The sequence below is a fragment of the Mycteria americana genome, chromosome 13 (genome assembly GCF_035582795.1).
Source record: "Mycteria americana isolate JAX WOST 10 ecotype Jacksonville Zoo and Gardens chromosome 13, USCA_MyAme_1.0, whole genome shotgun sequence".
Lineage (NCBI taxonomy): Eukaryota > Metazoa > Chordata > Aves > Ciconiiformes > Ciconiidae > Mycteria > Mycteria americana.
Genome location: NC_134377.1, coordinates 3,064,578 through 3,077,544, shown reverse-complemented (window position 1 = coordinate 3,077,544; position 12,967 = coordinate 3,064,578). Strand labels below are relative to the sequence as shown.

Below are 12,967 nucleotides of genomic sequence, written 5' to 3'. Positions count from 1 at the left end.
GGCAATGCTTGGAGCAGAGGGGGGTAGTACTGGCTGCCCGCACCTTCCCCAGGGGAGCAGCTGAAGCCAGAGCCGTAGGGCAGGTGCCATCCAGGATTAGACGAATTATCAAAGCAGCCCAGGGCACCAGCACTGACGTATAACCCATGTCTCCCCTCCCTGCAGCTCTGATCTCGGCGTGTAGAAGCAAGCAGACAGGGTCTGGACAGAGATCTGGGCCCTTTCCTCACCAAAAAAGGCTCCAAGGAGAGAAGGAGCTGATACATCCCAGGTTCGGCACACTGTACAGCGTGCTGACAGATGCCCTCGGGCAGCGTTAAAAGAGGCAGGTGACTCTTGCCTATAGCCCCACGTAGGCAAGACCTAGTACAGACAGTGGGATGGGCAGGTGGGAATGGTTTGGCTCAGCCTCATCACAGGGCAGTACTGCCTGCATCTGGCTTAGCAGGCAGCTCCCTTGCCTGCCCACGTGCTCAAGCTTGGACCACAAATATAATATTAACAATGTATTGTAACAATATAATATTATAATAATGTATTATAATTATAATACATTATAATATATACAAATACTGTATACATACAGTATACATACATTTGTATACAGGTAAATACTGTATACATACAAACAATGTATAATAATTATAATCATGTAACAATATAATATTAACAATTTAGCGTTCACTGAACGCTAAATCACAGGAGCTTGCACTGACCTGGAACAAACTTTGTAAACCCCCGAGATGAATGTGCAGTTGAAAAGAAATAGCAGCTCCTGCGCGCCTCTCCTGAGACCAGCACTGCAGCTTCGCTGGCCTTGTTTGATGTGCATGCTGCATCATTGTTATCCTCCACAGCTGCAAGAGGCTGGTGGGAAACGTAGCCCGAGAAGCAAAATGTTAGCTGCTGCCTGCTGGCTGCATGGGCCCAGCAGCAGCAGCTCATACTGCTACTCCTTTGAGATGATTCCTGCACCAGAGTTGTCTTCCTGCCTGAAGCCATGGAGGAGGCAAAAGTTTCTTGTTCTGCACGTAGCAGCACATGGCCTGTTCCCCGGCATCTCCCCCAGACAGGGGACAGGGCTGGGTGTCCTGTCTTCTCCTGGAGAGAGGCAGAGAAGCAGAGTCAGTGGGACCTTCCCCTGGAGCAGATGCTGGCTGTGCGGGAGCGGGCAGTGCTGGAGCTGTGCAGGCAGACGAGCACCCCTCCTGCAGGGGAACCCTGTGACAGGTAGGGTGGAAAGGCTGGAAAGCACCGGGATCCCTTGTGGAACCAGCCCTCTTGTGTACGGTGAGAAGGTGCGGGGCAGACAGCAAACCCCAGGATACACATCCGTGGTCTTTGCTGACTGTGGGCTGGTGGGATCAGCTCCTCCCAGCCTGGCTCTGGAGAGCAGTGGGCAAAGCATGCAGCCGCAGGGCCAGCGATACCTCCCTGCCTGCTCCTGCTATCCCCATTGCCCTCCAGCGGGCCCCTCTGACCGATGGCTATGAAATTGCCACTCCTCACCATTTGCTTTTTGTTTAAATTCCCCGCAGAGGCTGGACAGGGCCCTCTCCAGCTCAGCCAGCTTTGCTATGCTGCTGTGCCTGGTCAAGCAGCTCCACCACTTCATCCCAGCGGTGCCCCTCGGTGTGATGAGTCTCATGTCCTGTGCGCAACCAAGGACTGCTCCGGGCCCGTCTGCCTGGGGGCCACCGCCGAAACAGGAACTACTCTCCCCAAAGTGGTGCTTGGGAAGCTCTGTCATGCTTTAGCTAACCTACGTTCAACCCTACATTAGCTGGCGAGGGAAGCAGGGGATGCGGATCATAGATGATCCTGCATGCAGCAAGAGTGATGATATGTTCCCTCTCCCTCTGCTAGGAAATAAGCACTGAGAAAAGGGCCCGATGTTGTTATTTTTAATGATGTTCCCAGAGCCCTGCCTGAGCCTTTCTGACAGGCTCTGGGGGCCAGGGGAAGTGCAGACTCCCTCCCACCTGCTCACGATACGGACGAGGAACACGTCATCCTACTGACGGCAAGACATGGGAACGAGTGAACACAAGCCAGAGCTGCAGCCGGGCTGTGGTCAGGGATCAGTCAGCCCCACGGATTCCCCTGGGGCTTGGTGTGGTGCCAGAGCTCTGCATTCCCAGCAGAGCATGACGCAACGCTTGGCTCAGCACACCAACCAGCACAACTGGCTCCCGTGAGGGTCTCCTGAGGACCCGGCTCCTCACGCAGAGGTCTGTGCCAGGGTGGCGGCAGCCTGTGAGGTACTCGCGTGCCTTCAGACACAGCCTGCTCCAGCTTGGCCCAGCGCTGAGGGCACTGCAGGGGTTGGTAGCTTCAGAGCTCCTGGTGTGCAGAGGAGCAGGAGAAGATGCTTTCCATTGCATCGGCAAATCGGTTTCTGCCCACCCTGTAGCTGCACTTCGGCTGCAGCCAGAGGAAGGACAGTGGCAGTGTCACTGTCCCTGCAGTGACACCAGCTTGGGGTACTGTAGCCTGCAGCAAGGCATCGTTGTGTGCTTCTGCTCTTTTGCCACCATTTCACAATCAGTTTTAACTGGCATAATCCATCCCCCTCCTTGCTGTCCCTTCCCTTGTCCCACGCATGGGTGGGTGGCAGCAGGAACAGGGAAATTATTTGGGGAAACCCAAGTTGGGGTGGATCACGGCCTTCCAAGCTGATCGGCCGAGTCTGCCTGCTCCCACGCGCTGAGCCTTTCTTCCCTTGGCCGCAGAGGAGAGGGATTCAGCATCTGGAGAGTGGTTCAGATGATGGGTGAAAGCCCAGATGGGGCCAGGGAGGTCTTTGATGTTCAGCTGTTTAGTCACGAAGCCTCTGTGTCTGAACACAGCCAGACTCACACAGTGGGGGACAGCGTGCCTGGGCTGTACCCGCACCCAGGGTCTCTCGGCTCTCCCCCGCTCAGACATGCCCCGCACCGCTCCCTTGCCCACATAGTTTGGATTCTTGGGCACCTCTGGCTCAGGGCAATGATGCAGTCTGGTGGGTTTGGATGCAGCGAATTGTTTCAGGATGGATCTGAGGTTTTTCCACATCCTGGATGAAGCAGGATTGACGCAGGTTTGGTGACGTTTCATCCAGCTCCTAAATCGACCTGGTTTCCTTCCTGGTAGAAGAGCTGCTGCTGGCCCGGAGTGGTGTGTGAAGCTGCAGGATGAGTCAGGCTGCTCTGGGCAGGTGTCATCACCCCCTTCTCCGCCTGCAAGACGGGGATGTCTCTAATTACCCCAATCCAGGAGGGAGCGGCAGTGGTCAACAGGTCTTCCCTACTTAGGGATTTGGATGCAACCCAGCACTCCACCCTTTCCATCCTCTCTCCCTGTACGTCCCAAGGACCCTTCTGTCCCTTCGGGCAGGGCGTGTGCACAGGGGACTCTGGTGGCAGTTGATCAGTCAGACTAGGCAACTGATCCCATCTCCAGGTCACGGCTGTAAGGAAGCCTGAGTCTGCATTTCTTGGAGAGTGGTGGCCCATTTCAAATGAAGCAATCAAGACACTCCTCAACTTTGGAAAGAAAAAGTCGTTCTTTTCAAGATGGATTTAATTGCCAAAATGTCTGCAGGGCAAGTGGCAGCCTTTCACGGGGGTCAGGGTTCACCCCTGAAGTCCTTGTCAGGAAAAGCAGCAGCTCTCCACGTCTCAAGGGCTGCTTCTCTGTGCTGTGATGACTGCCGTGAGGGAAACATCCAACTGATGGCACTGCCTTTATAATCTTATGGCCCCGCTGTGCTTAAATCCCATGTCTCCTGATCACCCTGCAGCTAGGAAATCATGGATCTGCTGGATCTGGATCCAGCGTGATCACAAGATTCCATCTGCCAAATTAGAGCATAAGAAGGTGTTTCTGGACAGCTCTGTGCTTTCAGTGGAGGCTAAGGGACAGCCTGTCCCAGACTTGCAGTTAGAGCCACCCCTTCTATCCACAGCAGGCTGGGTATGTCCCAGCTTAGGGTTTGTGCCGGTGGCTGCAAATTTTGACCCAAACCCAGACTTACCATCACACTGAATCCTGGTGTTGCCTTTGAATCGGTCCTTTGGATGGGTCGCCGAGGGCAGGAGGTGGCCCATGTGCAAGGCACTGTTCCACCGGCCAGACAATGAGCCGGATACATCCAGGCCAACACGCCAGAGCCGATGCAGGCCTGCTCCTGCCCTGCTCTCCACAGCTCTGCCCTCCTCCTGCGTCTCTGCCAGACCCGTGGTCCCGCTCTGTAGGGGGAGGCAGCAGACCTGGGCAAGCCTGGCCGCTCCATGGGTGTCCTCTCACCCATCCTCACCAGTGCCAGGTCTTAAAAGTCTGGCCCTGGTAGTCCCACTGCATCTCCCATCACCAGACCCTAGTTTGCTTTGTGTAGGGAAATAATTAATAACCGGTGACGTGCTGGACCAGTGGGCACATCCCCAGTGCTGGAGATTTATTCACGTGCTCGGACATGCTATGCACAGACATAAAGGGGACCGCTCACGTGAGGAAAGGCTGTGCAGCGCTGGGCTGGCTGAGACCCGGGGCAAGGCTGCCCGTGGGTGCCACAGCCGCCGTGCCACCGCTTCATGCTCGCTCCTGCCCCCGGACAGAGCTGGCATCCCCGGGAGCCTGGGCTGGCGCTCGGCATTCTGCCAAGTCTCCTCCTGGAAACCGAAGCCCTCCTCTCCCCGAATGCATCCTTCTCGCTGACTGCGCAGCAGGGCGAGGGCAGGGCTTGTGCTCAGCTTTCAAGGGCCAGCATGTTCTTTGCAGATGTCGCTACTTCATGGGTAACCAACTAATTGGGCATGTGTGGCATCAGCATTCTAATTAGTAGGAGTTTATTAGCATTTTTATGGCCCTGAATGCAGAGTCCTACAAAATAAGCCTTCTTTAAGAGTACAGTTAGGATAATGTCTCGGTTGCTGGTGTTCTGACGTTTCAAATCCCCGTCAGACTCTATGTTCTGCCTGATTTAATATTGCAACATGGTTTAAATTTCCATAACCGCAGCCTGCCTGAGGCGTGTGAACACGCTGTGTCCTCGGAGGGTATTTCAGCGTGGCATGCCTGCCCTCCTGTGAGCTCTCCTCGCCAGGGCCCCACGGCAAAGGCTCCGTGTCACACGCGGCGGGTGTCGTGGATGGCTCTGCGCTGACTCCTCGTCCTCCCGACACCTCCGTCTGTCCATCTGGCGGGCAGCTGGCGGGCCCTTCCCCATGCTCAGGGGCACAGCCAGCCCCTTCAGGGCTCCTGGGCACCGACGCAGTCCCCCTGCTCATTTTTGCTCTCTTACGACTGACCAGGGCCTGGGAGACTTGGTCTCGGGGGGGTATAAAGTTTATTTTCCGGCTTATTTTTAGGGCTCTCAGGAATGCATTGCCGGGGCACGGAGAGAACGCTGCCGTGAGCGCACACCGCTCGGGATGCCTCTTCCCTGCAATACAAAGCAGGTGCCTCCCCTCTCCACAGACAAGGACCCCCTCCTCCCAGGCCTCCATCCCCTCCCCTCTCCCCTCCGGGCCCGCGGTCTCCGCCGACAAGATGGCGACCCCTCCCCCCCTCACTGTCGCTCGCCGCCGCGGAGCTTCTCATTGGACAGCAGCGCTGCCCATCAAGGGAACGGCGACGCTGAGGTGTGGGCGCCGCACGGGGCGGGGGCAGGCGCCGATCGCCATAGGCTGTCGGGAGAAGCCCCGCCCCTCCGCTTGGGTTGCCTAGCAACCGGAGGACTCTGGCGGCCGCTGGGTGGGCGGCGGAGGTGGCGAGCGGGGCCGGGGCCGGGGCCGGGACCGAGGGCGCTGCGGGACCGGAGGCAGCCCGGGACCCCGGGAGCCGACCCCTGAGATACCCCCGACCCCTCGGGTCCCGACCCCCCGGGATCCCCCCTAGGCCGCTGTCCCCCCAGGCCCCGGGCCTCTCCTCAGACCCCCCCCCCCCCGATCCTCCTGCCCCGGGCCCCCCCGAACCTCCCGACCCTCACACGGGGGGTCCTGCCCACCGGGAATCCCCCCGCCCTGACCTCTGACTCTCCCACAACCGGGGGATCCCTGGGTTCCCCTGGTACCCTGCTGCCCCCAGACCCACCCCGAGGGGACCCTTCACTCCCTGCCAGCCTCCCACAGACCCCTGCCCTCTGCCCCCTCGCTGCCCCCTCCTCTTGCCCTTGTCCCTGCCAGCGCAGCTCCGCCAGGCACCAAGATCCTCTCTCCCACCTCGTCCCTCTGATGGTGGCAGGCCCAGAGGGATGGAGGTGCGTGTTTCACACCGGGAACCCTGCCGTTCCCTCCCAGGTGGCCCCAGGGACCGGAAAGCCCCTCTCCACACACCTCTAAGGACTGCAGAGCTGCAATCCGTGCCTTCCACCTCAGCTGCTACTTAGAAGGAGTCGGGAGTTTTCTCCCCACCACTCTTCAAATCCAGGAGTCCCTTACTCTCCTCTCTTCCCGTGGGTGTTCAACAGCCTCTCTGGGACAGAGACCAGCTCTGATGCACGACCCCATGTCCTGACCGTGTGCCTAGAGCCAGGGAGAATTCCGGTATAATCTGAAACTCCCAGGTTTTCCCAAATTACATTATTTCTCTAATGCTGTCACTACATTTTCCTTTTAGAGATAAAATCTGAGCAAGAAAAATATGTGACAGCAGCGGCAGAGATGTTCTCTGACTAAGTCTCGCCCTGTGTTGGAGATGTCATGTCCTTTCTAGACCTCAAAACTCTCAACTCACAAGTGTTTAACTGAAGCCATGGCAACAGGGGATCCAGCTGTGCTCCAAGTACCATCTCAGGTCATGACCCAGAGAAACAAGCCCCTGGTGAAGGGCATGGCAACTCCAGAGAAGGCAATGACCACATCAGATGCCATGAAGATGTTAGATCCAGGTCGGTTAAAACCTGATAGAATTGAGACAGAAAGAATCATAACCGTCTTGGATGAGACGATTGCCAAGCTGGAGCTCAGCAGTTTGATCCCACGTATTATCGACTCTCTGGACAGGTTCGCTGATATGCTGGGACCTGAGATCACAAACAGCCTGACAGAGCACCAGAAGCTTTCAAATGAAATGGAGCACCTGCTTGCCAGCTCTGAAGAAGGGGACACCATGAGAACTGAGGAACAACGGGGCTGTCTCTGCTTGCTAGAGGAACGTCTGAAATGTTCTGTTAGAAATGTCCTGAGACTTTTGCTGGCCAACCCTTCGCTTTGCCAGGCTCTGAAATACGAAGCCTGGGCGAGAAAGTCACCAGCCGAAGCGTTTATCAAAGTCTTTGGGGAGTTCAGGAATTTCATGCTTGAGAGACTCCTGACTAGTCCCGTGGAAGAGGAAGAAAAGATTCAGTTCATGGAAGACATCTCCCTCCAGATTAAGAAAAACACTGAAGCAATCACAGCTTTACAGGCAGAACTGGCAGCAGCAATCCGGACTCGAGAGGAGGAGGTATGATATTGTGGGAATATGTTTTCCAACAAAGTGTTACTGAAGCAAAACTTTGGTTAGCTAAAAAATGATCCCTTTCTTGCAGTTCCTAAAGAGGAAGTTCCAGAAATGATTTCTAAACCAGATCCTAAATTTAAAGACACTGTTTTCATTGTAAAATATAATGAAAAATGCTTATTGCATGCTTGATTTTTTTTAAACTTGAATTTGGCATGTTTTGAAGCTGTTCTCACTGGCCATCTTGAAGGACACAAGTCACTGAGTTTAAAAAGGAGCTGCAGGACAGACACAAATTGCTGCGGTAGTGTTTTGGCAGGGCTACAATGTCAGCTGCCAGTGTGAGGCTTCGTTCACTGCTGATGAAATGATGAAAAGTCATTCCAGGCAGAGATTGCTCTGATTAAAATCCATTTTTAATATCTGCTCTGCCTTCAGTCTTGCTTAAAACCAACATTTCTGTGACTTCCAACTCCGTAATACTACCTGCCTTAGAGCATTTGTGATTAATATGTGATTATACGAATTCTTCATTTTTTCAGTGAAGGCAACTGAGGTACAGATAAACGAATGGGCATTTCCCAGGCTCTTTCTGTGAGTCCGTGGGCTGTGCCAGCATCCAAGCCCCTGAACTCCTGACAAGCAATCCTTTGTTTTATATGTATGCTTTTCTTTCTCCTTCCTGCAAGAGGGGTTGGAGGGGAAGGTTTTGTCATGTGCTCGCTGCACTGAATGGTGCTAACGGAGACAAGGGCCTGCTTTCCCCATTCCCTCCGCTCCTTGGAGATCTGTGAATTGAGACACTTGAGATTTTTATGCGCAATTTGGCAGCTTGTCCAGGGCATCATGAATAAATCTGTTTCACTGGTCCCAGCTGAGGATTTCTCTTGCAGGCAGCACACTGAGCTGCATCCCCCAGACAGTTGCTCTGAGCCTAATCCAAAGCTCGAGGGAGCCACAGGGCTGGCTCCAGTGGCTCTGATTTTGGCTCTTCCTCAGATGGCAGTGCCAGTGGGTCTTGGTATGGTTTGCTCATTCTCGACCTTTATTAACAGGTTCCCAGAGGAGCCGTGGCGGAAGGTTTCCAAAGCACCCTGTGTAAATCTAACTCTGTCCCCTCAGCCAGCAGTGGCAGGTCCCTGTTGCTACCAGATCAGCAGGGTGTCTGCTTAGATCTCCTCCACCTTTGCAAGGGTGCCTTACTTCTCCTGCCCACCTTATGCCTCACCTGCATTTCTCAATGATTGTATTTCTTTCTCTTGTTTTCTGGGTCTAGATTCACAAGAAGGACAATGTGATCAAAGACCTCAAAAACGGCATGCAAGACCTGACCAAAGACTGCAAGGCTGGCATCCAGCAGATCAAGCAGGAAGGAGAAAAACAGCGAAAAGAGGAGCTGCAAGCCTCCCAGGCCAGGTGTGCCAGGCTACAGCAGGACATTCAGCAGCTAGGAGCACAACTCAGTGCACTTGTACTGGAGCATCGAGCATCAGAGCTGGCTCTCAGAAAGGTAAACAGGAGAAGAGCTCTAGAACAGGAGATTTAAAACCTTTTGTAGTGCTGTCAGGTCTGGCTGCTGGCTGCTGCAAGTAATTACTTGGTTCCTGCTAGTTCCTGGCAGGATGCACATGCTGTTTGTCAGAGTATACCTGCTCTGTCCTCATGCTCTGCTGACTCCAGTGGAAAGCAACCCTGCAGCGACAGCAGGGAAGTAGCCTGCTCAGAGGTCCTCCTCCTGCCTGCTGACTTAGCTCTGAAAACACCTTTATACAGCGCTGTGACACTGCATGCGAGAGAGGTTGCGGTCTAGTCAGAGTGCAGAGCAGCAAGGCTACGGCAAAATAGGCAAGGCCTGCGTTAAGAAACAAGGGATTTGGTGTAGGGTAAGCAGAGCAAACACAATATTGGCTTTATATAAAGCCATCTTTTAGAGTTGATTGTAGTATTTGAGGCTGGGCGCAGCTGATCCCACCCTGACACTTTGCTGAAGATGCAAGTCAAGGAGTTGGGTTGAGTTGAATGAGGGGGAAATGTGATTTATCACAGTGCTGAGCAGATACAGAAGGAGGAAACAGGAGCAGCAGGCAGGCTCAGGCCTCTGCATCAACAGCTCTGCCCTGAGCAGAGCATGATGGTGACATGGGCACAGAGAATCTAGAACTGGAGAAAGAGCATTTCCCCCCTCATTTTGCTCCTACTTGGTATTTACTCCAAACAAGCACAGGCCTCCCATGGGCAGGACAGCACACACGGCTAATGGGGCATCTTTCACTCTTGTATCGGACAATGTAGAGCAAAGTGGGGCTGAGCACTGCGAAAGCATCACCTACAAGTTAGAGTTGCAGTACAAAACCCCAAATCCACCCATTTACACCTCCTTTAATGGAGTGGCTTTATCAGGCAGTTTCTTCTGAGGCTGCAGGCTACCGCAGTATTTGTTGATAGTAGCTCAGCTCATTCTAATGCTCCGGCAGACAGATTTACTGACCACAGAGGTCTCCTTTCCCCCTCCTTAGCACATGCCCTAGTCCTGGGAGGCCCAAGATTGTACTTGTGGTCTAAATAGCTGAGGGCTGACCTCATGATGGCCTGGGAGCCCTTGGGACATCCTGGGTCAGTGTCATAGAGGAAATCGTGTGGCACTTGTCATGGGCTTTAGCTGATCTTTCTTTTGATGATTCCACGGAGCACAGACACAGCAGCTTGGGGTAAGCTGCCCGTACCTGGTTATACCACAGTATAGCCACTGTTAAACTGTTTTACAGCTAGAAATATCTCTTCATTTTAAAAGGCTCCATCTTTTGAGTACTTTCTGTCCTGCTTTCATGTTTAGCAGTTCTCTATTGCTTCAATTTTAGGGTGGTTGCCCCAGTTTGTCGATGACTTGCCACATTCCATCAGACATGTTCATTTCCTACTGCAGAACACACCTTTCAGATGCGTTTCAATCCTCAGCCCTCACCCAGCTCCATGCTGTAAACCAAATAAGGCCCTTTTGGCCTCAGGGAATGTCCCACCAGAATCATCAAACCAGGGCAAACGACGTATGTGTCCGCTGAAGGAAGCTTGCCACAAGGAGGAGGTGTTATACTCAAATATAGTGATGCTGGGGCTCAAAGCTACACTGTTTTCTAACTCAGGCTACTTTTTACCAGGCTTCAGGTGCCTGCAAGGAACCTATCTTGTTTTGTGTTTCAGAGGAATTGCAGAGTGGAGATGGAAATTGTGAACTGGATCCAGAAATATGACACGGACATGGGAGAAAAACAGGTATCCTCTTTAAAGGGCTTTGCCCTCCCATGAGGTGGTATGTTCAGGTAGATTCCTGTCCAAACGGACACGTGGCCCTTACACAGGAGGCCGTGGAAGTGAGGGGCATTTGTCCATCCAGAAGAAGTGCAGGCTTTAGAAGGAAAGATATCTTTGTCCTGCCTGTGTGTTCAGGAGTTCTCTGCTGCTTTGACTTTAGAAAAAGTTACATCCACTGCTAAATCTCACAGTATTCAGGGGCAAATGGGTGGCCACATTCTGTCAGACATGGCCACCTGACGCTAGGGAACAGGATTTTCACTGTTGCTTCAATCCTCAATCCTGTTGGCCCTATCTGGCGTCCAAATCATGCTCCTGTTTCTGCTGGCCCCCTTGAGAGATGTGTCTCAAGTGCTAAGAAACCGAACAGTCTGCATACCGCTGCCTTGGCATCCGACTTAACCACAACAGGCTGAGAATCACATCAGCACCCCCTAACCTCGCCTCTGAGAAGGCCCTACTTGCTTTCCTGTTCCTGCCCTGTTTATGGAGATGGATAAAAGCTGCTGGATTACTAACAAAGGAAAACGCAGGGAGGGACCTAGAAGCTGGCTGCTAATTGTAAGAAATTATCCCCCCCTTGTCAGGTGTTTAACAATGTGATTATTTTGGTTTCCTGTCTGCTGGGTGGCTGGAGCACCATGTCACGGCAGGTTTTGGGGCAGAACTTGCTAAGGCAGACACACATCCACACTGCTGGTTCCCCTAATCTTCCACCTCCGCGTGGCTTTCTCAAAGGCATTAGGAAAGGCATAAACTGCTACTGAGCCTGGAAGTGCAGTAACACCATTAAAACTACCTGTCCTTGGCCTTTTCCAGGCTGGCATGGTCGGGCTCTTCTCATGCTCTCAGCAGTGTACAGCATATTAGCTGGGCTTCAGTGCCACCCATCTAAAAGGGCTTCTTAGCAAAGCTGGTGGCTCAGGCTCAGCCTTACCCAAGCTGCAGCAATACGTCCTTTTGCTCAGAGCATACGCAGGACAGGCTCTGACCTGCGTGCGTGTTCCCTGGTGGGAGTTCCCAGCTGAGGGTGGATGCTGTTTGCAACACAGGGAGAATTATGAGAGTATTTTTGAGGGGAGCATGAAGATACTAGGACCTGGCATCTCATGAAATTCCCTGGGTACTGGGCACACCCCTCCTTTTTGAGTCCCTTTGGAGAGGCTCAGCTCAGCTCCCAGTCGTGGTTCTGCCTGGATGCAGGATGGGTTTAAGAACCCTTACCTAGGGATGTGCAGGAGGAGCTGCTGAATGCCCTCAAAATTGCTGTACCTGGTATTTGCTGTCTTGCTAGGCTGAGTATGAGGAGGTTCATGCTGCTTACACTGAGGAGAAGGCCCAGCTGTCCCTGCTGATGGAGAAACGTGCTGTGCTTCTCCAGGAGTATTCCCAGATTGAGGAGGAGCGCAGGATACAGGAGAAGAAGAAGGAGCAGGCTTTGAAGGAATTCACCACCATGACCACTGCTGCCATCCGCATCCAGGCCTTCTGGAGAGGCTACTTGGTCCGGTCCCTCTTCAAGTCAAAAAGAAAGAAGAAGAAGAAGGGCAAGGGCAAGAAGACCAAGAAATAAAGCACAAAGTCTATTCTCTCTCCTCCTGACAAAGCTGCTGACTCCACTGGGACTGAGCTCTTCCAGATAAAAGCATTAGATTTGAGAGAGCATTTGTATTAAGGCCCAAGCTCTCCAGGGGCGGGGCTGCCTGTCACAGTTGGGAGTATATTGGAGCAGCGGCGTGAAGACATGTCTCGCCATTTTAGGTTTGGCTTTGCTACCTCTGTAAGGAGAAGGATGTCACCTGATGGACTGGGCCAGGAGTGCAGGCTCCTGGCTTGTCTCCTTGGCTTTAGTCTCCTTGCCCACACCTTGCTGGTGTGTCAGGGCCCAATTCTGTTCTTACAGAAGGTGGCAATAAAATAATTCCTGGAGGCAGGATGAGGCCCTTCATCTGATGTGGTTTCTCCTTGTGTGGATTTGAGAGACCATGTCCCCTTCTACAGGATGAAGCTGCAGGACCATTGCTTATCAGTGAGAAAAGTGACGCAAGTCCTCACTGGGTGTCACCCCCGGCGGTTTGCATTTTTAGGCAGGGGCCATCTGAAGGGTGGGATGTGGCACAGCCCAGCTCGTGCCCTGCTCCCAATCCTACAAGTCGCTCCTTAAGCCAAGCAGCAAACTGTGCCCTGTTTAATGTAGATCCCTGTTTTAACTCACCCTCTCCTCTGGATTCCCCAG

At 53.3% G+C, this 12,967-nt stretch overlaps 1 protein-coding gene across 5 annotated transcripts; it reads left to right on the top strand.

The window, feature by feature from the left end:
• Nucleotides 1–5,703: 5,703 nt before the first annotated feature.
• Nucleotides 5,704–12,667, top strand: DRC10 (dynein regulatory complex subunit 10). 5 transcript variants are annotated; one of them, XM_075515936.1, is made up of 5 exons: nt 5,704–5,733; nt 6,598–7,425; nt 8,699–8,932; nt 10,621–10,692; nt 12,026–12,667. In XM_075515936.1, the coding sequence occupies exons 2-5, from the start codon at nt 6,733–6,735 to the stop codon at nt 12,302–12,304; spliced, it is 1,278 nt and encodes a 425-aa protein (XP_075372051.1). In that variant the 5' UTR covers nt 5,704–5,733; nt 6,598–6,732; the 3' UTR covers nt 12,305–12,667. The 5 variants fall into 5 exon arrangements, with proteins under 5 accessions (XP_075372051.1, XP_075372050.1, XP_075372053.1 ...); XM_075515935.1 differs by having other exon boundaries at nt 5,718–5,746; nt 6,279–7,425; XM_075515938.1 differs by having other exon boundaries at nt 5,720–5,746.
• The last annotated feature ends 300 nt before the right edge of the window (nt 12,668–12,967 follow it).

Excerpts from the sequence above, each read along its gene's own strand:
- DRC10 (XM_075515936.1), top strand. The coding sequence starts at position 6,733 with ATGGCAACAGGGGATCCAGCTGTGCTCCAAGTACCATCTCAGGTCATG. Across the intron at positions 7,426-8,698 it reads TCCGGACTCGAGAGGAGGAG|ATTCACAAGAAGGACAATGT; the intron begins GTATGATATTGT and ends TTCTGGGTCTAG. Across the intron at positions 10,693-12,025 it reads CGGACATGGGAGAAAAACAG|GCTGAGTATGAGGAGGTTCA; the intron begins GTATCCTCTTTA and ends CTGTCTTGCTAG.